This window comes from Mustelus asterias, chromosome 29, assembly GCF_964213995.1.
Source record: "Mustelus asterias chromosome 29, sMusAst1.hap1.1, whole genome shotgun sequence".
NCBI lineage: Eukaryota > Metazoa > Chordata > Chondrichthyes > Carcharhiniformes > Triakidae > Mustelus > Mustelus asterias.
Genome location: NC_135829.1, coordinates 16,792,937 through 16,819,991, shown reverse-complemented (window position 1 = coordinate 16,819,991; position 27,055 = coordinate 16,792,937). Strand labels below are relative to the sequence as shown.

At 47.6% G+C, this 27,055-nt stretch overlaps 1 protein-coding gene across 8 annotated transcripts in view; it reads left to right on the top strand.

The window, feature by feature from the left end:
- dapk2b (death-associated protein kinase 2b) overlaps positions 1-27,055 on the top strand; it is a 144,978-nt gene that overhangs the window by 92,897 nt on the left and 25,026 nt on the right. For all 8 annotated transcript variants that reach the window (XR_013495688.1, XR_013495687.1, XR_013495686.1 and 5 more), the window contains exons 4-8: positions 14,712-14,850; positions 17,831-17,957; positions 20,905-20,953; positions 23,924-23,950; positions 24,049-24,201. Coding sequence is in view for 4 of the 8 variants with exons in the window: in XM_078200132.1 (XP_078056258.1) it covers positions 14,712-14,850; positions 17,831-17,957; positions 20,905-20,953; positions 23,924-23,950; positions 24,049-24,201 (495 nt within the window). In the remaining 4 variants the exon portion in view is untranslated. The remainder of the gene's footprint in view (positions 1-14,711; positions 14,851-17,830; positions 17,958-20,904; positions 20,954-23,923; positions 23,951-24,048; positions 24,202-27,055) is intronic.

Genomic DNA, 27,055 nt, shown 5'->3' with positions numbered 1-27,055 from the left:
GAACGTGCAGACTCTGCACAGACAGTGACCCGAGCCGGGAATCGAACCCAGGTCCCTGGTGCTGTGAGGCAGCAGTGCTAACCTATTGTGCTACCGTGGCCACCTGACAACAGTGGAGGGGGGGGAGAATCGTGGAAAAGTGTGTCGTACCCCACTGCGTTAGAAGCTGGTTTGATCCAGAGTCAATCCCGTTCAATTTTCAAACCTCCAGCCCCATACCGATTCAGTACCTGTCTAACACTTACTGAGAACTCGTTATTAGAGAAGTTGATTTGAACTTGACTTGCTGCACTCCTCTGTGGGGGTAAATCACCTTTTAAAATATAAAAATGAGTTTGTACCTCCTCTCCTCTTGAAAGGGAAGAGGGGAACCGGCGCTGTCTGGAGGGCAGCGGGAGTGGATTCAGCTTTCCAAAGGGAATTGGATAGGGACCTGAAGAGGAAAAATCTGCCGGATAATGGGGAATCGGATTGTTTAGGTCGAGCTGGCGCAGATACAATGGGCCGAATGGTCTCCCTCTGTAAGATACAAAAGTCCCTCTGTAAGATACAAAAGTCCCTCATGTGAAACCACTTTATTTCTGTTGCAGGATTTATCATAGGGCTGAGTTTTGAATCACAGAATCCCTACAGTGCAGAAGGAGGCCATTCGGCCCATTGAGCCTGCACCGACTGTCCAACAGTGTATCTTGCCCAGCCCACTCCCCTCGCCTTGTCCCATAACCTGTGCATTTACCATGGCCAATCCCCCTAAGCTGCACATCTTTGGACACTAAAGGCCAATTTACCATGGCCAATCCACCTGACCTGCACACCTCTGGACTGACTTGCTTTGAGAAAAATAACAGGCTCCCACTTCTCCAATACAAACAGCAACTTGGCCTTTGAATGTTTCCTAAGGCAGGGGTAGATAGATTCTCCATAAACAAAGGGGAATGAAAGGGTATCAGAGAGAGGTGGAAGGTTGCAGTCGGATCAGGAATGATCTTGCTGAATGGTGGAGCAGGCTCGAGGAACTGAGTGGCTTATTCCTGCTTCTCGTTTGTATGATCCTAACAAAAAGAGGAGATGGAGGCATGTTGGCAGCTTGCCAGCCTGCGGGTGAGACCCCATTGCCACCACAGTGGGCGGCACAATGGTTAGCACTGCTGCTTCACAGCGCCAGGGACCCGGGTTCGATTCCCGGCTTGGGTCACTCACTGTCTGTGCGGAGTCTGCACGTTCTCCACGTGTCTGCCTGGGTTTCCTCCGGGTGCTCCGGTTTCCTCCCACAGTCCGAAAGACCATGCTGGTTAGGGTGCATTGGCCGTGCTAAATTCTCCCTCAGTGTAACCCGAACAGGAGTGTGGCGACTGGAGGATTTTCACAGTAACTTCACTGCAGTGTTAATGTAAGCCTGCTTGTGACACTAAAAAATAAACTTTAACTTTACTTAATAACCAACCCTCTATGTTCCTCACCCAAGTCATGGGAAAGTGCACGGTTGCAACTTGCATTCCTGTAACGTCTGTCATGTTCCAAAGGATTTTACAATCAGTGCACCACTTTTTAGTACAGTCTCTTGTTTATCTGGGGGGAGGTGTTGGGAGGCTGTTATCTCTCTCGGAGCAAGATTAAAATCACACACCTCTTGACTGCTAATTACACAACAACATTGAGTGGGACGGATGGAATGTTCAGCAGGCACGTCAAGGGGTTTGACACATTTTGCTGAACTGTTGCCCCGTGACTGTAATAAAATGATCCGGGAAAGGGAAGGGCAGAAAATTGCAGCTGTGTAACCTACATCTCGACTCCTGCCCAATCAGCAAAGCCGACACACCCCGTACTGTAAAAGTTAAAGTTTATTTATTAGTGTCACAAGTAGGCTTACATTAACACTGCAGTGAAGTTATTGTGAAAATCCCCTAGTCACCACGCTCCAGCGCCTGTTCGGGTACACTGAGGGAGAATTTAGCATGGCCAATGCACCCTAACCAGCACGTCTTTCGGACTGTGGGAGGAAACCGGAACACAATTCTGGTCGCCACACTACCAGAAGGATGTGGAGGCTTTGGAGAGGGTACAGAAAAGATTTACCAGAATGTTGCCTGGTATGGAGGGCATTAGCTATGAGGAGAGATTGGAGAAACTTGGTTTGTTCTCACTGGAATGACGGAGGTTGAGGGGCGACCTGATAGAAGTCTACAAGACTATGAGAGGCATGGACAGAGTGGATAGTCAGAAGCTTTTTCCCAGGGTGGAAGAGTCAATTACTAGGAGGCACAGGTTTAAGGTGCGAGGGGCAAGGTTTAAAGGAGATGTACGAGGCAGATTTTTTTACACAGAGGGTGGTGGGTGCCTGGAACTCGTTGCCGGGGGAGGTAGTGGAAGCGGATGCGGTAGTGACTTTTAAGGGGCGTCTTGACAAATACATGAATAGAATGGGAATAGAGGGATACGGTCCCCAGAAGGGTAGGGGGTTTTAGTTGAGTCGGACAGCATGGTTGGTGCAGGCTTGGAGGGCCGAAGGGCCTGTTGCTGTGCTGTAATTTTCTTTGTTGTTTGTTTGTTCACCCGGAAGAAACCCACGCAGACACGGGGAGAACGTGCAAATTCCACGCAGACAGTGACCCAAGCCAGGAATCGAACCAGGGCCCCTGTGAGGCAGCAAAGCTAACCCACTGTTGTGTCGTTGCCTATCCTTGCTGATTGCTGTCTGTGGGTTAGGGAGTCTAGGATCCAGTCGCAGAGGGAGGAGCCGAGCCCCAGGCCATGGAGTTTGGAGATGAGTTTTGTAGGAATAATGGTGTTGAAGACTGGGTTGTAGGAGGTAGGGGTGTCACGGCCTGCATGTGGTCCCATGGGCCAGATTCTGGCGACCAAGGTGGGTAACTTGAGTTGTGCCACCCTGTTAGGAAACTCGTATCCGTGCGGTTTGTATCTCGACTGTAAATAACTTGAGCAAATTGTTATTTATCTTGCCTTTGCTGCCAGTGCCAACCCTGAGTGACAAAATGACTTGTTTGTGACACAACAGGTTCAGGAGTATAACATACATCTGATGGTGCAAATATTACACAGTATTAATGAGTACAAATATTGCTTAAAAGATAATGGGAGGGAGGGGGGGAGGGAGTGTTAACCACACAGAGGGTGGAGATCCAGACTAAGCCTTGGTTGGTATTTGAAGTCTTGATAAGAATACTGTGAGGGCGCTGAAATCATATTGCTCATAAGTTATTTACAATATATTTATACAACAATTTATACAGCACCTTTAACACAGAAAAAACACTCACTGCACAGATACTTGATTTGATTTATTATTATCCACATGTATTGGCGATGCGGTGAAAACTATTGTTTCTTGCGTGCTATACAGACAAGCATACCGTTCATAGAGTACATAGGAGAGAAGGAAAGGAGAGGGTGCAGAATGTAGTGTTACGGTCATAGCTAGGGTGCAGAGAAAGATCAACTTAACATAAGGCAGGTCCGTTCAAAAGTCTGATGGCAGCAAGGAAGAAGCTGTTCTTGAGTTGGTTGGTACGTGTTCTCAAACTTTTGTATCCTTTTTCCTGACGGAAGAAGGTGGAAGAGAGAATGTCCGGGGTGCGTGGGGTCCTTGATTATGCTGGCTGCTTTCCGGAGGCAGCGGGAAGTGTAGACGGAGTCAATGGATGGGAGGCTGGTTTGAGTGATGGACTGGGCTTCGTTCACGACTCTTTGTAGTTCCTTGCAGTCTTGGGCAGAGCAGGAGCCATACCAAGCTGTGATACATCCGGAAAGGATGCTTTCTATGGTACATCTGTAAAAGTTGGTGAGAGTTGTAGCTGACATGCCAAATTTCCTTAGTGTCCTGAGAACGTAGTGGTGTTGGTGGCCTTTCTCAGCTGTAGCGTCAGCATGGAGGGACCAGGACAGGTTGTTGGTGATCTGGATACCTAGAAACCTAAAGCTCTCGACCATTTCCACTTCATCCCCATTGATGTAGACAGAGGCATGTCCTCCACTACACTTCCTGAAGTCAATGACAATCTCCTTTGTTTGGTTGACATTGTGGGAGAGATCATTGTCACTGCACCAGTTCACCAGATTCTCTATCTCATTCCTGTACTCTGTCTTGCCATTGTTTGAGATCCGACCCACTACGGTGATGTCATCAGCAAACTTGAAAATGGAGTTGGAGTGGAATTTGGTCGCACAGTCATAACATAGAAACATAGAATCCCTACAGTACAGAAAGAGGCCATTTGGCCCATTGAGTCTGCATCGCCAACAATCCCACCCAGGCCCTATCCCCATGACCCTACAAATTTAACCCGCTAATCCCTCTAGCCTACACATCCCAGGACACTAAGGGGCAATTTAGCATGGCCAATCAACCTAACCCGCACACCTTTGGACTGTGGGAGGAAACCCACGCAGACACGGGGAGAACGTGCAAACTCCACACAAACAGTGACCCAAGGCGGGAATCAAACCCAGGTCCCTGGAGCTGTGAGGCAGCAGTGCTAACCACTGTGCTGCCCCGTGTATAAGGAGTATATAGTAAGGGTCTGAGGGCACAGCCTTGCTGGGCACCTGTGTTAAGGATAATCGTGGAGGAGGTGTTGGCTGATTGCGATCTGTGGGTTAGGAAGTCTAGGGTCCAGTTGCAGAGAGAGGAGCCAAGCCCTAGGCCATGGAGTTTGGAAATGAGTTTTGTAGGAATAATGGTGTTGAAGACTGAGCTGTAAGAGGTAGAGGTGGTTGTCGCAGCCTGCATGGGCCAGATTCTGGCGACCGAGGTGGGTAACTTGAGTTGGTAAATTTCCTCACTGATTGGACCCACCCGGATACTGGAAGATTCCACCAGCAGGAAGGTCTGGAAAATCTCACCCAAGATCATGGAAAGAATAAAGTTCACCAAGTTTTCAAGGACTCTGTAAAGGAAGGGTGACTTGGAGGTGGGATGGAAGGGAGCAGATTAAGCTCACTGAGGGTGTGAAGAGGCAGATAAAGGTGAGATATCACAGCGGGGCTGCCTATGGCTCACAGCACTTGTGTCTAACCCGCCCTGCTTTCTTTTGATTTGATTTGATTTATTATTGTCACATGTATTGGGATACAGTGAAAAGTATTGTTTCTTGCGCGCCATACAGACAAAGCATACCATTCATAGAGTACATACGGGAGAAGAAAGGGAGAGGATGCAGAATGTAGTGTTACATAGCTAGGGTGTAGAGAAAGATCAACTTAATGCGAGGTAGGTCCATTCAAAAGTCTGATGGCAGCAGGGAAGAAGCTGTTCTTGAGTCGGTTGGTACGTGACCTCAGACTTTTGTATCTTTTTCCCGACGGAAGAAGGTGGAAGAGAGAATGTCCGGGGTGCGTGGGGTCCTTGATTATGCTGGCTGCTTTTCCGAGGTAGCGGGAAGTGTCGACAGAGTCAATGGATGGGAGGCTGGTTTGCCTGATGAGATCTATGCGAAAATACATTTTCCTTCAATGGAGAAGGTGACGATGAAGGTGAACAGATGGGATGCTGCGTTCTGCGTTGCTCTCCTCATAGAAAGAGGGCATCCTATGGAAGATTCGAGATCTGCGTCCCCAGCAACGAGCTGACCTTGTGGAGAAGGCAGGTGGATGTATCTATAATGTCCTGTACTCCCTCGGAATGCAGCTTGCCTGCAGTGGGTCACTGTCCGTGCCATTCTGACCCAACTACATAATGAACGGCAGGTCACTCAAAAATAGCAATGCGATATCTCCTGTCGGGAAAAAGATCTGCCTATTTTGCAGGTAAAGTATTTGTGTTAATGTCTACAAGAGGCCCATCAGTTTACTCAACGGTGAACAGGTAGCTTAAGTCCTGGAACTTGTGTAGTTTGCTGCTGATATTTTTTGGCTTTGAAAATTATTTGTGCGTAATTTAGTCAGGAATTTTGTTATATTTTTGACTTGTTGAGATCAGGGATTGGTAACCGAAATACCCTGAAGGCAGAGGGTAAGTGCTGTGCCTGGACTTGCAATGTGGAGACTGACAACCTTGTTTGTTGAAGCATGTCTGTCTGGTGCTGCCACATAACTCAGCCATGGCTCAGAGTTGATGACAATTGACATCAAGGCTGCATTCGACCGAGTGTGACATCAAGGAGACCCAGCATAACTGGGGTTAATGGGAATCGGGGAAAACTCTCCGCTGGCCAGGACATCACTGCAGGAGTCTCTCAGGGTAGTGTCCTAGACCCAAACCATCTTCAGCTGCTTCATCAATTACCTTTCTCCCTGCATAAGGTCAGAAGTGGTGATGTGTAGTCATCAATGAACAATGGTCAGCACTATTTGGGAGACGATGGCCTAGTAGTATTATCACTAGACTATTATCTAGAAACTCAGTTAATGTCTTGGGGACCTGGGTTCGAATCCCACCATGGCAGATGGTGGAATTTGAATTCAGTTAAAAAATGTCTGGAATTGAGAATCTACTCATGACCATGAAACCATTGCCGATTGTTGAAAAAACCTATCTGGTTCACTAATGTCCTTTAGGGAAGGAAATCTGCCGCCCTTACCCGGTCTGGTCTATATGTGACTCCAGAGCCACAGTAATGTGGTTGACTCTTAACTGCCCTCCAAGGGCAACTAGGGATGGGCAGTAAGTGCTGGTCAGCCAGCGACGCCCATGTTTCATAAATGAATTTTTTAAAAATGTGATTCCTGAGATACTGAAACAGTCCATGTCCAAATGCAGCAAAACCTGGACAATATCCAGGCTTGGGCTGACAAGTGACAACTAACATTTGTGCCACACAAATGCCAGGCAATGACCATCTCTAACAACCATCACCCCTTGACATTCAGTGGCATTATCATCGCTGAATCCCCAACTACCAACATCCTGGGGGTTGCCATTGACCAGAAACTAAACTGGACAATTCATATAAATACTTTGGCTACCAGAGCAGGTCAGAGGCAGGGAATCCCGCAGCGAATAACTCACCTCCTGACTCCCCAAAGCCTGTCCACCATCTACAAGGCGCAAGTCAGGAGTGTGATGGAATACTCCCCATTTGCCTGGATGGGTGCAGCTGCAACAACACTCAAGAAGCTTGACACCATCCAGGACAAAGCAGTTGACTTGATACTCCTTCCACAAACATTCACTCCCTCCACCAATCGACGAGCAGTGTGGCAGCCGTGTGTACAATCTACAAGGTACACGGCAGGAACTCACCAAGGTTCCTGCAGCAGCACTTTCCAAACCCAGAACCACTAGTCTTCAGAAGGACAAGGGCAGCAGACACATGGGGCAGGATATTACGGCTTTGCTCGTCCCAAAACCATAAAATCCCGCCGAGGTCAGCGGACCTTTCTACAATCCGCCCCTCGCCCGCTCCGATTCTCGTGGTGGACGGGGTGGTAAAATTCCGGCTATGAGAACATCACCGCCTGGAGGTTCTGCTCCAAGCCACTCACCATCCTGACTCAGAAATATATCGCTGTTCCTTTACTGTCGCAGGGTCAAAATCCTGCAACTCCCTCCCGAACAGCACTGTGGGTGTACCTACATCAGATAGACTGCAGCGGTTCAAGAAGGTCACAACGTTATTGAGGGCAATTAGGGATGGGCAATAAATGCTGGCCTATTCAGCAAAGCCTACATCCCACAAATACATTTGGAAAAAGATCTGTGCGAGTGTGATGTGCATTGATAAGTAAAATTGACATGATCTCAAATGAGATTGAGTGGAGATTTTTTATGTTAATGGGTAAAATCCAGTGGGTTTTTTTTTTGGTGTTTACATGTGTGATGCTGAAGAAAGTTGTGCTGGGTGAACAAGAAGTGACAGCGATGATAGTTTGCTGGCACTGCCCTGGAGTTTGGAACAGAAAACACATTGTGGGGTTTGAAATACATACAGTGAGAGTAATTCACTGACTGCCTAGTGCTGTCAAAGCCTAAACAATCACAAGAGGTTCACTGTGCAGAGTAATGTTTTGTCTGTAAGTGAAAGCGTATTGGGTCATTACTGCCTTCTCCCATGAAAAATACCAGGAGTGTGTAACGCAGTCCTGGTGAAAGCACATCGGGAAGGTCCCGGGGTGGCACGGTGGGTACAGTGGTTAGCACTGCTGCCTCAGAGGACCAGGGACCTGGGTTCGATTCCCGGCTTGGGTCACTGTCTATGTGGAGTCTGCACATTCTCCCCGTGTCTGCGTGGGTTTCCTCCGGGTGCCCCGGTTTCCTCCCACAGTCCGAAAATGTGCAAGTTGGGTTAACTGACCATGCTGAATTGCCCCCTAGTATCAGAGAGATTAGTACAGTAAATATGTGAGGTTACGGAGATGGGGTTACAGGGGCCTGGGTGGGATTATTGTCGTTGCAGACTCGATGGGCTGAATGGCCTCCTTCTGCATGGTAGGGATTCTATGACTTTATTCTAATCTCACTGCCCTGATTTCTTTCTATGGCCCTCCGGGTGCTCCGGTTTCCTCCCCCAGTCCAAAGGGTTAGGTGGATTGGCCATGCTAAATTGCCCCTTAGTGTCAGGGAGATTAGCAGGGTAAATACGTGGGGATAGGGTGGGATTGCTGTCGGTGCAGGCTCGATGGGCCGAATGGCCTCCTTCTTCACTGTAGGGATTCTATGATGTGGCGATGCCGGCGTTGGACTGGGGTAAACACAGTAAGAAGTTTCTCAGCACCAGGTTAAAGTCCAACAGGTTTATTTGGTAGCAAAAGCCACACAAGCTTTCGGAGCTCCAAGCCCCTTCTTCAGGTTTGAAGAAGGGGCTTGGAGCTCCGAAAGCTTGTGTGGCTTTTGTTACCAAATAAACCTGTTGGACTTTAACCTGGTGTTGTTAAACTTCTTACTGGGATTCTATGAGCCATTAGCTCATGTCATAGTACTGGGGAAGAGATTCTACATTTAAGCAACTATCCATCTCCTGATCTTGCCATGTGATATGGTTTTTATGGGCCGTTGGTCACAGCAGCCATATCTTTATTGTCGTCACTGCATCACTGGCTCATCTTTGCACAGATTTGTCACCTTATTATCAGATCCTGCAGAGCACTTAAAATGTAAATCCAGTGGAAATTCTGCACATCACGGGAATGTATGTTTACCAGCTGCAACACAACTCGATACCTTCAAAAACCACAGGGCCTCATCTTTCGTAGGTTTTGATGTTGTCAAGTTCCTCAGCTGTGCCGCCATCTTGTAAACAAACCATTGCCCTGAAACAGGTCATTTTGTCCCTGATCAATGAGACTGCAGAAGGAGGCCATTCGGCTCATCGAGCCTGGCACCGACAACAATCCCATCCAGGCCCTATCCCTCCCGGTGGGCAGTGCCAAGATGTCAGGCTGGCACTGCCCAAGGGGCACCTCCCCCTTGCCCTCGACCTCCCTGGTGAGGGTGGAGGGGTTTCAGTGGCCTGCGGTTCTACCGACGAAGGCAACACGACTGTTCCCCGTTCAGTGATATGACGGGGTTTATGCGAAGCCGCAAAGGTAACTGACTCCCGGACGATTTAGCTCGCCTAACCCATGCAAATAAGCATTGGAATAAATTTAAATAAATTATTCAGCCTCTCGCTAAAAATGGGCGGGAGGCTGACTGCGCCAGATATCCGATGCCAGTAAGATCGCGAGAGCCGAGAAACCGGGCTCGATTCACTCCTCACTGGGCGAAGTAAGCCGACAAATGATTCGAAAGGGCGTGTCTTTGGCTACATTCATGTTCAAACTAGTACTCTGAAAAGATGTAAGTAAGAACATGGCACGGTGGTTAGCACTGCCGCCTCACAGCGCCAGGGACCCGGGTTCGATTCCGGCCTCGGGTCACTGTCTGTGTGGAGTTTGCACGTTCTCCCTGTGTCTGCGTGGGTTTCCTCCCACAGTCCGAAAGACGTGCTGGTCTCAAGATGACGCCGGAGTGTGTCTTGCAAGCTGTGCCCAGCATACCTTCTAATTCTATCTTTTACTCTCCTTCTATGCTTCTAAAACGTTATTCTAACTCTTTTTAAACTCTCTAACAATGCTTTAATGCAATATCTTACACCCTAGCTATGACTGTAACACCACATTCTGCACCCTCTCGTTTCCTTCTCTATGAATGGTATGCTTTGTATAGTGCGCAAGAAACAATACTTTTCACTGTATGTTAATACATGTGACAAAAATAAATCAAATCAAAGCAAATCTGGTTGGGTGCACTGGCCGTGCTAAATTCTCCCTCAGTGTACCCGAACAGGCGCCGGAGTGTGGCGACTAAGGGATTTTCTTAGAATCCCTACAGCACAGAAAGAGGCCATTTGGCCCATCGAGTCTGCACCGACCACAATCCCACCCAGGCCCTACCCCCATATCCACCCACTAATCCCTCTAACCTACGCATCCCAGGACACTAAGGGCAATTTTACCATGGCCAATCAACCTAACCCACACATCTTTGGAGTGTGGGAGGAAACCGGAGCACCCGGAGGAAACCCACGCAGACACGGGGAGAATGTGCAAACTCCACACAGACAGTGACCCAAGCCGGGAATCGAACCCAGGTCCCTGGAGCCGTGAAGCAGTAGTGCTAACCACTGTGCTACCGTGCCGCCGCAGTAACTTCATTGCAGTGTGAATGTAAGCCTACTTGTGGCACTAAATAAATGAGAACAAGAATAGAAAGACGGAGAAAGGAATTACGTGGTTGCGAGTCAGAGGCGAGAAACTCATTTCTGTTTTCAGCTGAAGTGTTGGTTCAGACCGTGTGCCCCCAGAGTGGATCAACAGCAGTCACTGGGTGACATTAAACACAGCTGCCAAAGGGTCAGAGCACACGTAGTGGCTGAGAGAAAGACACTGCACAATGCTGTGTTGTGTTTGCAATGCAGCTCCTTTGAAATTGCTCATCCCCCTGAGAAAGGTCTCTTGCCCAAAACTATTTGCTGCCAAAGAAGGAACCGGACTGAACTCCGGTGTATCAGTCGAGGGTGATGAATGAATCCGCCTTCAGACTTGCCGGTTAACAAGGAATGATTTCTCATCCTTGTAAAGACGGATATAGTGCCATCACTTCCTGGTAACCCGTTAACAAAACCAAATGGAACGGAGTCTTCCCCCTTCCCCCCCAGCATTTCTCTTCCTTTGTGAGGAGAAGGTCACCGTGACGACAGACAAAGGCAAGCCCATCTTTAGGATGTTCTTTCCAGTTCAGTCCGCACTGGATAAATGGCAGCCACGCCATTGAGTTTTGAGCTATCCTTTCAAAATACTTGTGTCAAGAAGGTGAGTCAATAGTGGTCGGACAGCATGGAATACAAGAGCAGGCAGGTTACGATGGAGCTGTATAAAGCGTGCTTGCGAGGTCACAGCTGTGTGTAGCTCTGGTCACCACACTACAGAAAGGATGTGACTGCACCAGAGAGGCTGCAGTGGAGATTCACCAGAATGTCGCCTGGGCTCTGGCATGTTTTTAAATATTCATTTTTACAGGGTGAGGGCATCGCTGGCTGGGCCAGCATTTATTGCCCATCCCTAACTGCCCTCCATTTCAGAGGGCATTTGAGAGCCAACCACATTGCTGAGGGGTCTGGATTCACGTGCCGGCCAAACTTTGATTTTGATTTGATTTATTATTGTTGCATGTATTAGTATACAGTGAAAAGTATTGTTTCTTGCGCGCTATACAGACAAAGCATACCGTTCATAGAGAAGGAGAGGAGAGGGTGCAGAATGTAGTGTTACAGTCATAGCTAGGGTGTAGAGAAAGATCATAGGTTGATATTTGATTTGATTTATTATTGTCACATGTATTAGTATACAGTGAAAAGTATTGTTCCTTGCGCGCTATACAGACAAAGCATACCGTTCATAGAGAAGGAGAGGAGAGGGTGCAGAATGTAGTGTTACAGTCATAGCTAGGGTGTAGAGAAAGATCAACTTAGTGCGAGGTAGGTCCATTCAAAAGTCTGATGGCAGCAGCAGGGAAGAAGCTGTTCTTGAGTCGGTTGGTACGTGACCTCAGACTTTTGTATCTTTTTCCTGACGGAAGAAGTTGGAAGAGAGAATGTCCGGGGTAAGGACAGCCGATTTCCTTCCCTAAAGAGCATTACCAGATGGGTTTTTATGACAATCGACAATGGCTTCGTGGTCACCAGCAGACTTTTTAATTCCAGATTTTTATTGATTGAATTCAAATTTCACCATCGGCCGTGGTGGGATTCGCACCCCGGTCCCCAGTGCACTGCTAGTCCAGTGATAATTCCACTGTGCCACCTGCCTCCCCAGCTAATTCAGCTATGAAGAGAGGCTGGTTAGGCTGGAGTTGTTTCCCTTCGAGCAGAGAAGGCTGAGGGGGGGCGGGATCCTGATCTAAATGTATAAAGTTATGAGGGATATAGACAGGGTAGATCGGAAGAAACCTTTCCCCCTTAGTATAGGGGTCAGTAACCAGGGGCACAGATCTAAGGTCAGGGGCAGGAGATTTAGAGGGGATTTGAAGAAAAATGTTTTCACCCAGAGGGGTGGTCGGAATCTGGAAGGTTTTGATGATAGGTCACAGAATAAAGTTTATTTATTAGTCACAAGTAGGCTTACATTAACACTGCAATGAAGTTACTGTGAAAATCTGGCGCCTGTATAAATACATAATAAAATCTGGAATTGAATCTAGCCTCGGGATGGTGACCACGAAACTATCATTGCTTGTCGTAAAAATCCATCTGGTTCACTAATGCCCTTTAGGGAAGGAAATCTGCCGTCCTTACCCGGTCTGGCCTACATGTGACCCCAGAGCCACAGCAATGTGGTTGGTGCATAAAGTGCCCTCTGGAATGGGCCGAGCATTTTATCTCTTGATTTCAGATTTCCAGCGTCTGCAGTAAATTGCTTCTTTACTCCTGTAAATTATCCAGAGTGTTCAGGCTGTGCTCTAAACAAACCAAAGGTGGCCAGTAGGAGTGGATAGATGTGGTGTGAATGTTTGTCCAGGGAAAGAAGCCTATAATGAGACTGTTCCGTTGCAGCGAGAACATGATTTATTCACTACTCTATGCGACCTTTGTACTGAGACAAACAGTGAGGACATCATTGGGTTTGGAATGTCCTTCAGCAGAATGATATATGAAACAACAGTGGGAGGGAGGAGGGGGGTTTAAAAGCCTTGCGCATTATTGCTGTAGAGGAACTGTAGTGAAAAGATCTCGTGGAGGTTGATTCTTTCTTTATTGGTTTGCACTGTCAGTGTCCTGCTGTTTTGCGCTATTGTGTTCACTTGCAAAGTCAGCCCGTTAGTTTTAACCTGAACACAATGATCTGACAGGATGGTCTTTATCTAACCTTTAGGAATGAATGGGGATTGCATTGGACCTCCCAAGTAGAACGCAATTTAATGCCTTCCTGAGAGGCACGTTTGGAAGGGGTGGGGGGGGGGGGCGGGGGGGTGGTGGGAATGGGGTGTATTTCATTGGGTGGCAGGGTGCTGGGACCCCATCATCTTCTTCACCCTGCCTTGTGCCAGGGACCCGGGTTCGATTGCTGGTTTGGGTCACTGTCTGTTGCGGAGTTTGCACATTCTCCCCGTGGGTTTCCTCCAGGTACTCCGGTTTCCTCCCACAGCCCAAAAGGCGTGCTGGTTAAGGTGCATTGGCCATGCTAAATTCTTCCTCGGTGTACCCGAACAGGTGCCGGAGTGTGGCGACTAGGGGATTTTCACAGTAACTTCATTGCAGTGTTGATATAAGCCTACTTGTGATTAATAAATAAAGTTAAACTTCTCACCCCACTGCCAATTGCCACCCTAAAGTGGACAATTAATGCTTGCAAGGGCCTCATCCAGGTGACGCTGGTGAACATGGCCTCTGCCACTTGCAAAGAGGGGGTGGGGGGGGGGGGGGGTCTCTCTTTTTTAATGGCACTTAATGCCTCATTGAAGGACCCAACATTGGGAATGGGAAAGCCCATTGAGAGCCACCTCTGAAACCGCCCCCCGACTCATCTGAGACCTGGCTCCCTTGCTGCCTATGGGGAGTCTCTGGTGGGCACATTAGCAGCAGGCTCGGAGTGTGGGGCTGCCTACAGTGGAGAGTTCCTGGCCTCCTGACTGGCTGGAGCTCTCATGGGGGGGGTGTTTATTGTGGCGAGGGAGGCTGGGGGAGATTAGGATTTTTCCCCAGCCTGGAGTCCTTCACTTGGGAAGGTTGGCCAGTGGTCACATGAAAGGTTCTTACTACCAGTGGCAAAGAAGGTGGCACGGGGCCCTTGCCAGTTCTCCATCCAGCGGGCAAGAGCCCTATCTCTGGTATTAAATAATACCCACTGTCTCACAGACTCCCTGCAGTGCAGAAGGAGACCATTCAGCCCATTGTGCCTACACCAACATCAATCCCACCCAGACCATATCCCCGTAACCCCAACTATTTACCCTGCTAATCCCCCTTTCACTTCGGGGTAATTTTGCACGGCCAATTCATAGATGTATGGGTTAGGTGGATTGGCCATGCTAAATTGACCTTAGTATCAGGGGGGACTAGCTGGGGTAAATACATGGGGATTGGGCCTGGGGATGGGATTGGGGTCGGTGCAGACCCGATGGGCTGAATGGCCTCCTCCTGCACTATGGGATTCTATGATTCTCTCACTTCTCTCACATTTCAGTGCCGAGCCTTACCGCCGTCATCATCAACGGACAACGTGATTGGTTTGAAGCACCTTTTATTCTAACAAACTTATCTTTTTTTCCCCCCCAGGGTGTCTGGAGGAGAGCTCTTTGACTTTCTGGCTCAGAAAGAATCTCTGAGCGAAGAAGAAGCGACAGCATTTATTAAACAAATCCTCAGTGGTGTAAACTACCTCCATTCCAAGAACATCGCACACTTTGATCTCAAGGTAGAGTTCTTCCTTTCATCTATCTTTAGACTTGTGTGGAATGTATTCAACTACTTTTAATATTAGAACATAGAACAGTACAGCACAGGAACAGGCCCTTCGGCCCACAATGTTGTGCCAACCATGACGTCAAATTAAACTGATCCCTTCTGCCTGCCCTTGGTCCATATCCCTCTATTCCTCACGCATTCAAGTGCTTATCTAAAAGCCCCTTAAACGCCCCTATTGTATCTGCCTTCACCACCACCCCTGGCAGCGTGTTCCAGACACCTACTGCTCTCTGTATAAAAAAAACTTGCCCCTCACATCTCCTTCGAACTTCCCCCCTCTCCTCTTAAGTGCGTGCCCCCTAGTATTAGACATTTCAACTCTGGGGTAAAAGATTCTGACTGTCAACCCTATCGATGCCTCTCATAATTTCATAGACTTCTATCAGGTCTCCCCTCAGCCTCCGCCGCTCCAGAGTGCATCCCCGTTCTATAAAACTCCGCTGTCTACACCATGAAATTAATATTAACAGCTTTGTTCATGTTTGAATGTGCTAATGAAGATAAAACCAACAGATTCCTTTGTAAAGTTCTGCTGGAGGCTCCTTGGTAGCACTCCCTTTTCTCAAGAGTCTAGAGGTTGTTCAGTATCAACATCCTAGGGGGAGTTATCGATTTAAAAAAATATATCATTGATTAAAAACTGAACTGGACCCATGGTGGCACGGTGGTTAGCACTGCTGCCTCACAGCGCCAGGGACCCAGGTTCAATTCCGGCCTCGGGTCACTGTCTGTGTGGAGTCTGCACCTTCTCCCCATGTCGGTGTGGGTTTCCTCCGGGTGCTCCGGTTTCCTCCCACAGTCCAAAGATATGCTAAAATTGATCCTAGTATCAGGGGGGTTTGCAGGGTAAATGTGTAGGGTTACGGGGATACGCCCTAGGGATAGGGTGGGGTTGTGTTTGGTACAGACTTGATGGGCCAAATGGCCGCCTCCTGTACTGTAGGGATTCTATGGATATAAACACTGTGGCTACCAGAGCAGGTCAGAGGCTGGGAATCCTGTGGCGATTAACTCACCTCACTAGCCATATAAATACTGTTCATGGCTCCCCAAAGCCTGTCCACCATCTACAAGGCACAAGTCAGGAGTGTGATGGAATACTCCCCACTTGCCTGGATGGGTGCAGCTCCAACAACACTCAAGAAGCTCGACATTTTCCAGGACAAAGCAGCCCCACTTGATTGCTACCTCTCCCACAAACATTCCACTCCCTCCACCACTGACGAACAGTAGTAGCAGTGTGTACCATCTAAAAGATGCATTGCAGCAACTCTCCAAGACTCCATAGGTCGCACCTTCCAAACCCATGACTGCTTTCATCTGGAAGGACAAGGACATGGGAACACCACCACCAAGTTTCCCTCCAAGCCGCTCATCATCCTATCTTGGAAAATATTGCCATTCCTTCACTGTCGTTGGGTCAAAATCCTGGAATGTCCTCCCTAACAGCATTGTGGGTGTACCTACACCAGATGGACCGCAGTGGTTCAAGAAGGCAGTTCAACACGACCTTCTCAAGGGCAATAAGTGATGGGCAATGTATGCTGGCCTAGACACCTGAATGAATGAAGCCCCAATCCAGAATCTGAACACCTGATCATGGCTTTAGTGCACATCCTGAGAGAGTGCTGCACTGTTGGATATGTATTCCATGGATGAGATGTCAAACTGCGGCCTCATCTGGCCGTATGTAATCCTTGGTACAATGAATGAATTGGGGAGTTCATTGTTAATTAAATGGTGTGTGCTAGGAAGTTTTTCAAGATGTATTGTACTTTCCCGAGACAGTCGTAAGGCACAATAAGTGCAATGGGAATTGTATTAATGGACATATCACAGAAACCCTACAGTGCAGAAAGAGGCCATTTGACCCATCGAGTCTGCACCGACCACAACCCCACCCAGGCCCTTCCCCCATATCCCTACATATTTACCCACTAATCCCTCTAACCTCCACATCTCAGGACACTAAGGGGCAATTTTTAGCATGGCTAATCAACCTAACCCGCACATCTATGGACTGTGGGAGGAAACCGGAGCACCCGGAGGAAACCCACGCAGAACACGAGGAGAATGTGCAAACTCCACACAGACAGTGACCCAAGCCGGGAATCGAACCCAGGCCCCTGGAGCTGTGAAGCAGCAGTGCTAACCACTGTGCTACCGTGCCGCCCTGGTGCTCTACTGTCTGGGAGCTTTATTCCAGTTCTTTACTAAACTCATGGCATGGTGGCACAGTGGTTAGCATTGCTGCCTCACAGCGCCAGGGACTCAGGTTCGATTCCCGGCTTGGGCCACTGTCTGTGTGGAGTTTGCACATTCTCCCCATGTCTGCGTGGGTTTCCTCTGGGTGCTCCGGTTTCCTCCCACAGTCCCAAGATGTGCACGTTAGGTCGATTGGCCATGCCAAATTGCCCTTTAGTGTCAAGGGGAATAGCAAAAGTTAAAGTTTATTTATTGGTCAAATATAGGCTTACATTAATACTGCAATTAAGTTACTGTGAAAATCCCCTTGTCGCCACATTCTGGCACCTTTCGGGTACACTGAGGGAGAATTTAGCACGGCCAATGCACCTGACCAGCACGTCTTTCGGACTGTGGGAGGAAACTGGAGCACCCAGAGGAAAACCACACAGACACAGGAAGACTCCACACAAACAGTGATCCAAGCCAGGAATCGAACCCAGGTCCCTGGCACTGTGAGGCAGCAGTGCTAACCACTGTGTCACCGTGCCGTGGGGTTATGGGGTTGGGGCCTGGGTGGGATTTCTGTCGGTACAGGCTCGATGGGCCGAATGGCCTCCTTCTGCACTGTAGGATTCTATGATTCCGAGTTGAATGGGTAGATTACCATGATGATTAAAATGGAAGGCTCGGTACCATTTCCTCCTTGCTGTTGTAAATATTCTTCTTGTGAAATATGTTTCTAGCCAGAAAACATTATGCTTCTTGATAAGATACCTGTGCCACACATCAAGCTGATCGATTTTGGCCTCGCTCACACAATTCAAGATGGAGTCGAGTTTAAAAACATATTTGGAACACCGGAATTTGTTGGTGGGTATTTTAAACTGCAACATCCATTATTTCTTTTATAGAGGGAGGTGATGGCCCAGTGGTATTATCGCTAGACTATTAATCCAGAAACCCACCTGATGTTCTGGGGTTCTGGGTTCGAATCCGGCCACGGCAGGTGGTGGAATTTGAAGTCAATAAAAAAAATCAGGAATTACTGATGACCATGAAAGTATTGTCAAGTGTCGGAAAAACACATCTGGTTCAATAATTAATGTCCTTTAGGAAAGGAAATCTGCCATCCTTACCCGGTCTGGCCTACATGTGACTCCAGAGCCACAGCAATGTGGTTGACTCTCAACTGCCCTCTGAAATGGCTTAGCAAGCCACTCAGCTTCAAGGGCAACTAGGGATCAGCAATAAACGCTGGCCAGCCAGTGACGCCCATAGTCATAGAGGTTTACAGCATGGAAACAGGCCCTTCAGCCTAACTTGTCCATGCCACCCTTTTTTTAACCACTAAGCTAGTCCCAATTGTCTGCATTTGGCCCATATCCCTCTATACCCATCTTACCCATGTAACTGTCTAAATGCTTTTTAAAAGACAAAATTGTACCCGCCTCTACTACTACCTCTGGCAGCTTGTTCCAGACACTCACCACCCTCTGTGTAGAAAACAATTGCCCCTCTGGACCCTTTTGTATCTCTCCCCTCTCACCTTAAACCTATGCCCTCTAGTTTTAGACTCCCCTACCTTTGGGAAAAGATATTGACTATCTAGCTGATCTATGCCTCTCATTATTTTATAGACCTCTATAAGATCACCCCTAAGCCTCCTACACTCCAGGGAAAAAAGTCCCAATCTATCCAGCCTCTCCTTATAACTCAAACCATCAAGTCCCGGTAGCATCCTAGTAAATCTTTTCTGCACTCTTTCTAATTTAATAATATTCTTTCTATAATAGGGTGACCAGAACTGTACACAGTATTCCAAGTATGGCCTTACCAATGTCTTGTACAACTTCAACAAGACGTCCCAACTCCTGTATTCAATGTTCTGACCAATGAAACCAAGCATGCCGAATGCCTCCTTCACCACCCTGTCCACCTGTGACTCCACTTTCAAGAAATGATGAACTTATACTTCTAGATCTCTTTGTTCTATAACTCTCCTCAATGCCCTACCATTAACTGAGAAAGTCCTACCCTGGTTCGATCCACCAAAATGCATCACCTTGCATTTATCAAAATTACGGCACAGTGGCACAGTGGTTAGCACTGCTGCCTCACAGTGCCAGGGACCTGGGTTCAATTCCCAGCTTGGGTCACTGTCTGTGTGGTGTTTTCACATTCTCCCCGTGTCTGCGTGAGTTTCCTCCGAGTGCTCCGGTTTCCTCCCACAGTCCAAAGATGTGCGGATTAGGTTGATTGGCCATGCTAAATTGCCCCTTAGTGTCCCAGGATATGTATGTTAGAGGGATTAGCAGGGTAAATATGTGGGGTTTCGAGGATAGGGCCTGGGTGGGATTGTTGTCGGTGCAGACTCGATGGGCCAAGCGGCCTCCTTCTGTAGGGTTTTGATGATTTTGATTAAACTCCATCTGCCATTCATCAGCCCACTGACCCAATTGATCAAGATCCCGTTGGAATCCTAGATAACCTTCACTGTCCACTATGCCACCAATCTTGATGTCATCTGCAAACTTACTAACCATGCCTCCTAAATTCTTATCCAAATCATTAATATATCACAGTGCTAACCACTGTGCCACAAATAACAGTGGGCCCAGCACTGATCCATGAGGCACACCGCTGGTCACAGGCCTCCAGTTTGAAAAATAACCCTCTACAACCACCCTCTGTCTTCCGTCATCAAGCCAATTTTGCATCCATATAGATAGATACGTCACCCTGGGTCCCGTGAGATTTAACCTTATGCAGCAACCTACCATGTGGTGGTACCTTGTCAAAGGCCTTGCTAAAGTCCATGTAGACAACGCCGACTGCACTGCCCTCATCTACCTTCATGGTTACCCCTCAAAAAGATCAATCAGATTCGTGAGACATGATTTTCCACTCACAAAGCCATGCTGACTGTCCCTAATCAGTCCTTGCCTCTCTAACTGCCTGTAGATCCTGTCTCTCAGAATACCTTCTAACAACTTACCCACTACAGATGTGAGGCTCACTGGCCTGTAGTTCCCAGGCTTTTCCCTGCAGCCCTTCTCAAACAAAGACACAAAATTTGCCACTCTCCAATCTTCAGGCACCTCACCTGTGGCTGTCGTCATGGGCTGTGCCCATGTCCCACAAATGAATAAAAAGTAAAAATTATAGATTGGGTATGTCATAGAGAAAAAGATGCTTTGCATGTGGAAGAAAATGTTGATTAATGTATCATTAAATGGTGCAGAATGTTAGAAAATTATTTATTGCTCTTGATAAACCTCAATGGGATGGTCAAATCGAATCACTTTAATCGCCCATTATACTTTCCACTTAGTAACTTGTGTACTTGGCATCACAACTCCTCCACAGCTCCATGTCTCTCGCCATTTCAAAATATTCCGATTAATCATTCTGGGATGAAAAATACACGACCTCACATTTCTCCACACTGGACTCCCTGTCTACCATGGTTTTGCCCTGACCCTGACCTTGGGATCAAATTCAGAACCGTACCACGGTGGCACAGTGGTTAGCACTGCTGTCTCACAGCGCCAGGGACCCAGGTTCGATTCCCGAATTGGGTCACTGCCTGTGCGGAGTCTGCACGTCCTCCCCGTGTCTGCGTGGGTTTCCTCCGGGTGCTCCCACAGTCCGAAAGACGTGCTGGCTAGGTGCATTGGCCGTGCTAAATTCTCCCTCTGTGTACCCGAACAGGCGCTGGAGTGTGGCGACTAGGGGATTTTCACAGTAACTTCATTGCAGTGTTAATGTCAGCCTACTTGTGACTAATAAATAAACTTTACTTTTTATTTTACTTTAGCTCCAGAAATTGTGAATTATGAGCCTCTTGGACTCCCTGCAGATATGTGGTAAGTGAACACAACACTTTGACACCTCGTTTGAGAGGTGAACACGTTCGACCAGCAAAGCTAATCTTTCAAGAACATAGCACTGTTAATAAGAAATTGCCCAATTTTAAATTTCCACAAAGTTAACATTGCAGCAATAGAACCAACTTGATGTTTAAGCAGCGGAAATATCAGAACCGTTACTGTAAAGCTGCTGTTAATCTCAGGGTCAGAGTTTGCCAAGGTGATTCGAATTTCCCTGGCCTGAAAATCAAAGTAATGATGGACTCTGAATCTGTGGAAATCTTTGCCGCAGAAGGCTGTGGAGGCCGGGTCATTGAGTGTCTTTTAAGACAGAGATAGATAGGTTCTTGATCAATAAGGCGATCAGTGGTTATGGGGAAAAGGCAGGAGAATGGGGATGAGAAAAATATCAGCCATGATTGAATGGCGGAGCAGACTCGATGGGCCGAGTGGCCTAATCCTGCTCCTATGTCTTATGGATTTATGACTTGAATCATTAAGTTAATGTCTTTAAGGACAAACACTGTTTAAAAATTAACTTTGTGCTATTGTCTTTTAACATAACAGTGAATGTAATCCAAAGTGTAACTCGAATGTAATTTTCAAAATACATGAAATACTATTATAAGCTTTATCTGTAGTTTGCAGTGTTTGTTTAGCTTCCATCTTAAGAAGTTAGAAAAACATTATATATGCCAGTCGCTATCTCTGTAATCGCCTCCCACCCCTCCCAGTTATTGGCACTTATTTAATTCAGGACTCTGGAGTATCCCCAATTTAAATCGCTCCACCATTGATGATAGTGTCTTCAGTAGCCAAAGCCCTAAGCTCCCGAATTCTCTCCCGGCTCCTCTCTGCCTCTCTTCCACTTTCTTTCTTTAAGAGACTCCTTTAAACATACCTCTTTGACCAAGTTTCTGGTTGTAGGACCATATGACATAGGAGAAGTCGGCCATTTAGCCCATCGAGTCTGCTCCACCATTCAGTTAGATCATAACTGATCTGATGGCCATGATAAATTGACCCTAGTGTTGGGGGGATTAGCAGGATAAATATATGGGTTACGGGAATAGGGGCGAGGTGGGATTGTGGTCGGTGCAGACTCAATGGGCCTTCTGCATTGTAGGGATTCTATGGATTCTATAATCCTCGACTCCACTTTCCCGCCTTATCCCCATAACTCTCGATTCCCTTACTGATTAAAAATCCGTCTATCTCAGCCTTGAACATACTAAATGACCTAACGTGTGGGTTAGGTGGATAGGCCATGCTCAATTACTCCTTAGTGTCAGGGAAGTTAGCAGGGTAAATACGTGGAGTTACGGGGATAGAACCATAAGAACATAAGAAATAGGAGCAGGAGTAGGCCATCTAGCCCCTCGAGCCTGCCCCGCCATTCAACAAAATCATGGCTGATCTGAAGCGAATCAGTTCCACTTACCCACCTGCTCCCCATATCCCTTAATTCCCTTATCGATCAGAAATCTATCTACCCGTGATTTAAACATATTCAACGAGGTAGCCTCCACCACTTCAGTGGGCAGAGAATTCCAGAGATTCACTACCCTCTGAGAGAAGAAGTTCACCCTCAACTCTGTTCTGAACCGGCCCCCACTTATTTTGAGGCTGTGCCCACTAGTCCTGGTTTCCCTTCTAAGTGGACAGAATCTCTCTACCTCTATCCTATGCAGCCCCTTCATTATTTTATATGTCTCTATAAGATCACCCCTCAGCCTTCTAAACTCCAACGAGTACAGACCCAATCTGTTCAATCTCTCCTCATAAGCTACACCCCTCATCTCCGGTATCAACCTGGTGAACCTTCTCTGCACTCCCTCCAAGGCCAACCTGGGTATGATTGCTGTCGGTGCAGACTCTGTGGGCCAAATGGCGGCCTCCTGCCTGGTAGGGATTCTGTGATTCAATGATCCAGCCTCTACAGCCCTCTGCAATAAAGAATTCCACAGATTCACCACCCTCATTTCAGTCTCAAATGGGCAACCCCCTTACCCCGAGATGATGCCCTCTGGTCCTAGACTCTCCCACAAGGGGAAACAACTTCTCAGCATCTACCCTGTCAAGCCCCCTGAGAATTGAAATGTCTCAATAAGTTCGCCTCTCATTCTTCTAAACTCGGAATGAGTATAGGCTCAACCTCTCCTCATAAGAAAACCCTTCCATACCCAGGATCAACCTTCTCTGGACTGCCTCCAATGCCAGTATATCTTCCCTTAGTTATCTGACCTAATGGGCAGAATTTTCCCATTCCACCCGCTGCGGGAATTGTAGCGGGCGGGACAGAAATTTCAGCAGACTGTGCAAAGGTCCATTGACCTCGGGCAAGAATTTCTGGTCTTGGGACCCGCAAAGCCTGGGAAAGCCGACCAAAATCTCTTTGTGTGACTGTGGCAATCGACGCTTACTCTGCTGTGTTGCCCCTTGAAGGGACAACCACCGCAGTAATCCGCAGCCATATTTTGCTTTATAATGTTCCTTGAGATGCTTCATTATAGAATCATAGAATCCCTACATTGGAGAAGGAGGCCATTCGGCCCATCAAGTCTGGACTGACCACAATCCCACCCAGGCCCTATCCCCATAACTCCATGCATTTACTCTAGCTAGTACCCCGACACTAAGGGGCAATTTAGCATGGCCAATCAATCTAACCCGCACATCTTTGGACTGTGGGAGGAAACCGGAGCACCCGGAGGAAACCCACACAGACACGGGGAGAACGTGCAAACTCCGCACAGACAGTGACCCAAGCTGGGAATTGAACCTGGGTCCCTGGAGCTGTGAGGCAGCCATGCTAACCACTGCACCCCCATTAAAGGGGCTACATAAATACAAGTTGTTGTCAGTGTTATAAGATGTATTTCCTACAGAATAAAGGGATGACTGCAATTTCATTTCTGTTTTTATTTTAAAGATTGTGCAGCTTAATTTTAATGTTTTATTTTTCAGGAGCATTGGGGTTATTACCTACATACTGTAAGTAGGATTATTTGCAAATATTGCAATTTTGTGGGCGTTCTCGGTAAGGGCATTCCCCGGTTTTGAACCTGTTTGATTTCTCGCCTGTGGAATAGGTTAAGTGGAGCATCCCCTTTCCTCGGGGAGACAAAGCAGGAAACACTCGCCAACATCTCTGCGATGAATTATGACTTTGATGAAGAGTTTTTCAGCCACACCAGTGAACTGGCGAAGGATTTCATTAAAAAGCTTCTGGTGAAAGACACCAGGTGAGGAGCTAAACTTGGGCAAATTTCTTGATCATTCCACGATTTGATTTGATTTATTATTGTCACATGTATTGGGATACAGTGAATAGGGTGGCACGGTGGCACAGTGGTTAGCGCTGCTGCCTCACAGCCCCAGGGATCTGGGTTCGATTCCTGGCTTGGGTCACTGTCTGTGTGGAGTCTGCACATTCTCCCCATGTCTGCGTGGGTTTTCCTCCGGGTGCTCCGGTTTCCCCCCACAGTCCGAAAGACGTGCTGGTTAGGTGCATTGGCCATGCTAAATTCTCCCTCTGTGTACCTGAACAGGCGCCGGAGTGTGGCGACTAGGGGATTTTCACAGTAACTTCATTGTGGTGTTAATGTAAGCCTAGTTGTGACATTAATAAATAAGCTTAAACTTAAATGTATTGTTTCTTGTGCGCTATACGGACAAAGCATACAGTTGATAGAATACACAGAGGAGAAGGAAAGGAGAGGGTGCAGAATGTAGTGTTACAGTCATAGCTAGGGCGTAGAGAAAGATCAACTTAATTCGAGGTAGGGCCATTCAAAAGTCTGACAGCAGCAGGGAAGAAGCTGTTCTTGAGTCGGTTGGTACGTGACCTCAGATTTTTGTATCCTTTTCCTGACGGAAGGAGGTGGAAGAGAGAATATCCGGGGTGCGTGGGGTCCTTGATTATGCTGGCTGCTTTTCCGAGGCAGCAGGAAGTGTAGACAGAGTCAATGGATGGGAGGCTGGTTTGAGTGATGGATTGGGCTATGTTCACTTCATATTTGCTTCGTATTTGGTCTCTGCCTGCAAATAGGATACCACTGGGATAAAAACATCTCGGGTACTGGACCGGTAAGAAATTCTTGGCAAAGTGTTAAAGGGGCCGAAATTTCCCATCCTCCTTTGCAGCTGGGATTTTCCGCTGAAAGTGAATGGAGTCTTGGCTGGAATGCCAGAGTTTCCATTCTTGCTGGCCACAGACAAGACCGGAGAATCCCACCTAGTGGATGGTTATCTTAAGCCATGTTCTGAACTTAATCACACCCTCTTGTATCGGCACAAACATCATTGGGTTCCGGGGGGAGGGTGCAGGCAGAGAGAGACATCCCAGTGTGGGGAGAGCATACAGCGGGGATGCCCTTTAATTGGATTATAATTTATTTAAATGAGGTTCCCAAGCTCAGGGACCTCATTACCTCACCGGTGAGATTCTCATTATCCGGGTCTCGTGATACTTTGCGTCCACGTCGCCATTTGCACTCACCTTTTGAACACGGGTGTAACTTCACGGCACTTGTTTGTGCTATTCCAATACTTTGCACTCATGGCTCCAGCGATGTGGGAAGTTTTGAGAGCCACTTGTTTCATCGCTGTGTGACGCTGAGGGAGTGTTTGGAGCTGGTGCAATACAGGCTCCAAATAGTTTGAACAGGTTGGTGAACATGGGCACAAGGACTTGCGTTTCGGCGTTGCAGTGAAACGTGTTGTTGCCGTTATACACGGCCTTGGTGAGGCCACACCTAGAGTATTGTGTGTAGTCTTGGTCTCCTTTTCTGAGGAAGGATGTTCTTGCTCTCGAGGGAGTGCAGCGAAGGTTCACCAGGCTGATTCCGGGGATGGCGGGACTGATGTATGAGGAGGGATTGACTCGGTTAGGATTGTTTTCACTGGGGTTCAGACAAATGATGGGGGGATCTCATCGAGACTTATAAAATTCTAACAGGACTAGACAGGGTCGATGCAGGGAGGATGTTCCCGATGGTGAGGGAATCCAGAACCAGGGGTCACAGTCTGAGGGTACAGGGTAGACCATTTAGGACGGAGATGAGGAGACATTTCTTCATCCAAAGAGTGGTGAGCCTGTGGAATTCATTAGTTGATGCCAAAACATTGAATGTATTCAAGAGGTGGCTGGATATAGCACTTGGAGCGAACGGGATCGAAGGTTATGGGGAGAAAGCAGGATTAGGCTATTGAGTTGGACGATCAGCCATGATCGTGATGAATGACAGAGCAGGCTCGAAGGGCCAAATGGCCTTCTCCTACTCCTATCTTTTATGTTTCTATGATAGGTCCACCATTAGCACCTCAAAGGAGAAAGCCCTGTGACATTTCGCAGTGACCCTGGGGCACTCACACACCTTTACCGCACAATCTCCCACCTGTAAAATGGTTGTAGAGATGCTGAACTTAGCCCTGATGTCTTTCCGGGACAGTTAGTTATGAGAGATTGCCCTTCAGATTGCTTTACATCTTTCACAATCTTTTGAAGTTATTATTTGACTTGCGCAGATCCTCTGAACTCTTTGGGCGGGATAAGGAGCGATTAAAATTGGGGGGGTGCACAAGGGATCAAAATTGGATCTCTGGGGGTTGTGGGGCTGGAGGGGGTAGGAAGTGGCAATGCTATAAGAGGGATTGGACGCAAGTTTTTAAAGTCAAGGTGTTGCTTCACCGGCAGCCAGTTCAGGTCAACCAGTGTGAGGTTGATAGGTGAACGGGATTTGGGGCGGGTTTGGATATTAGCTGCAGAATGTGGGAGATCGGGCTGGAGTGTGCTGGGCTAGTCAAGCTAAAGGAAGCATAGACAAGGGTTTCAGCAGAAGATGAGCTGAGGCAAGAGCAAAGCCGGGTGATGTTACGGAGATGGAAATGGGCATCCTTGGGGATGGCACAGCGATGAGATCGGAAGCTAATCTTAGAGTCGAATATTTTGCAGTCTTTCAAAAAGACTGGCTTAATCTCAGACTCCCCACCCTCGGGAGTAGTCACTGCCTGAGTGCGGACATCTGTCTGTCACTACCTCCAAGTGTTCCATCTTTTCTAAAAAGTTCAACAATTTAAACTTAAGAAAGTTTTGAT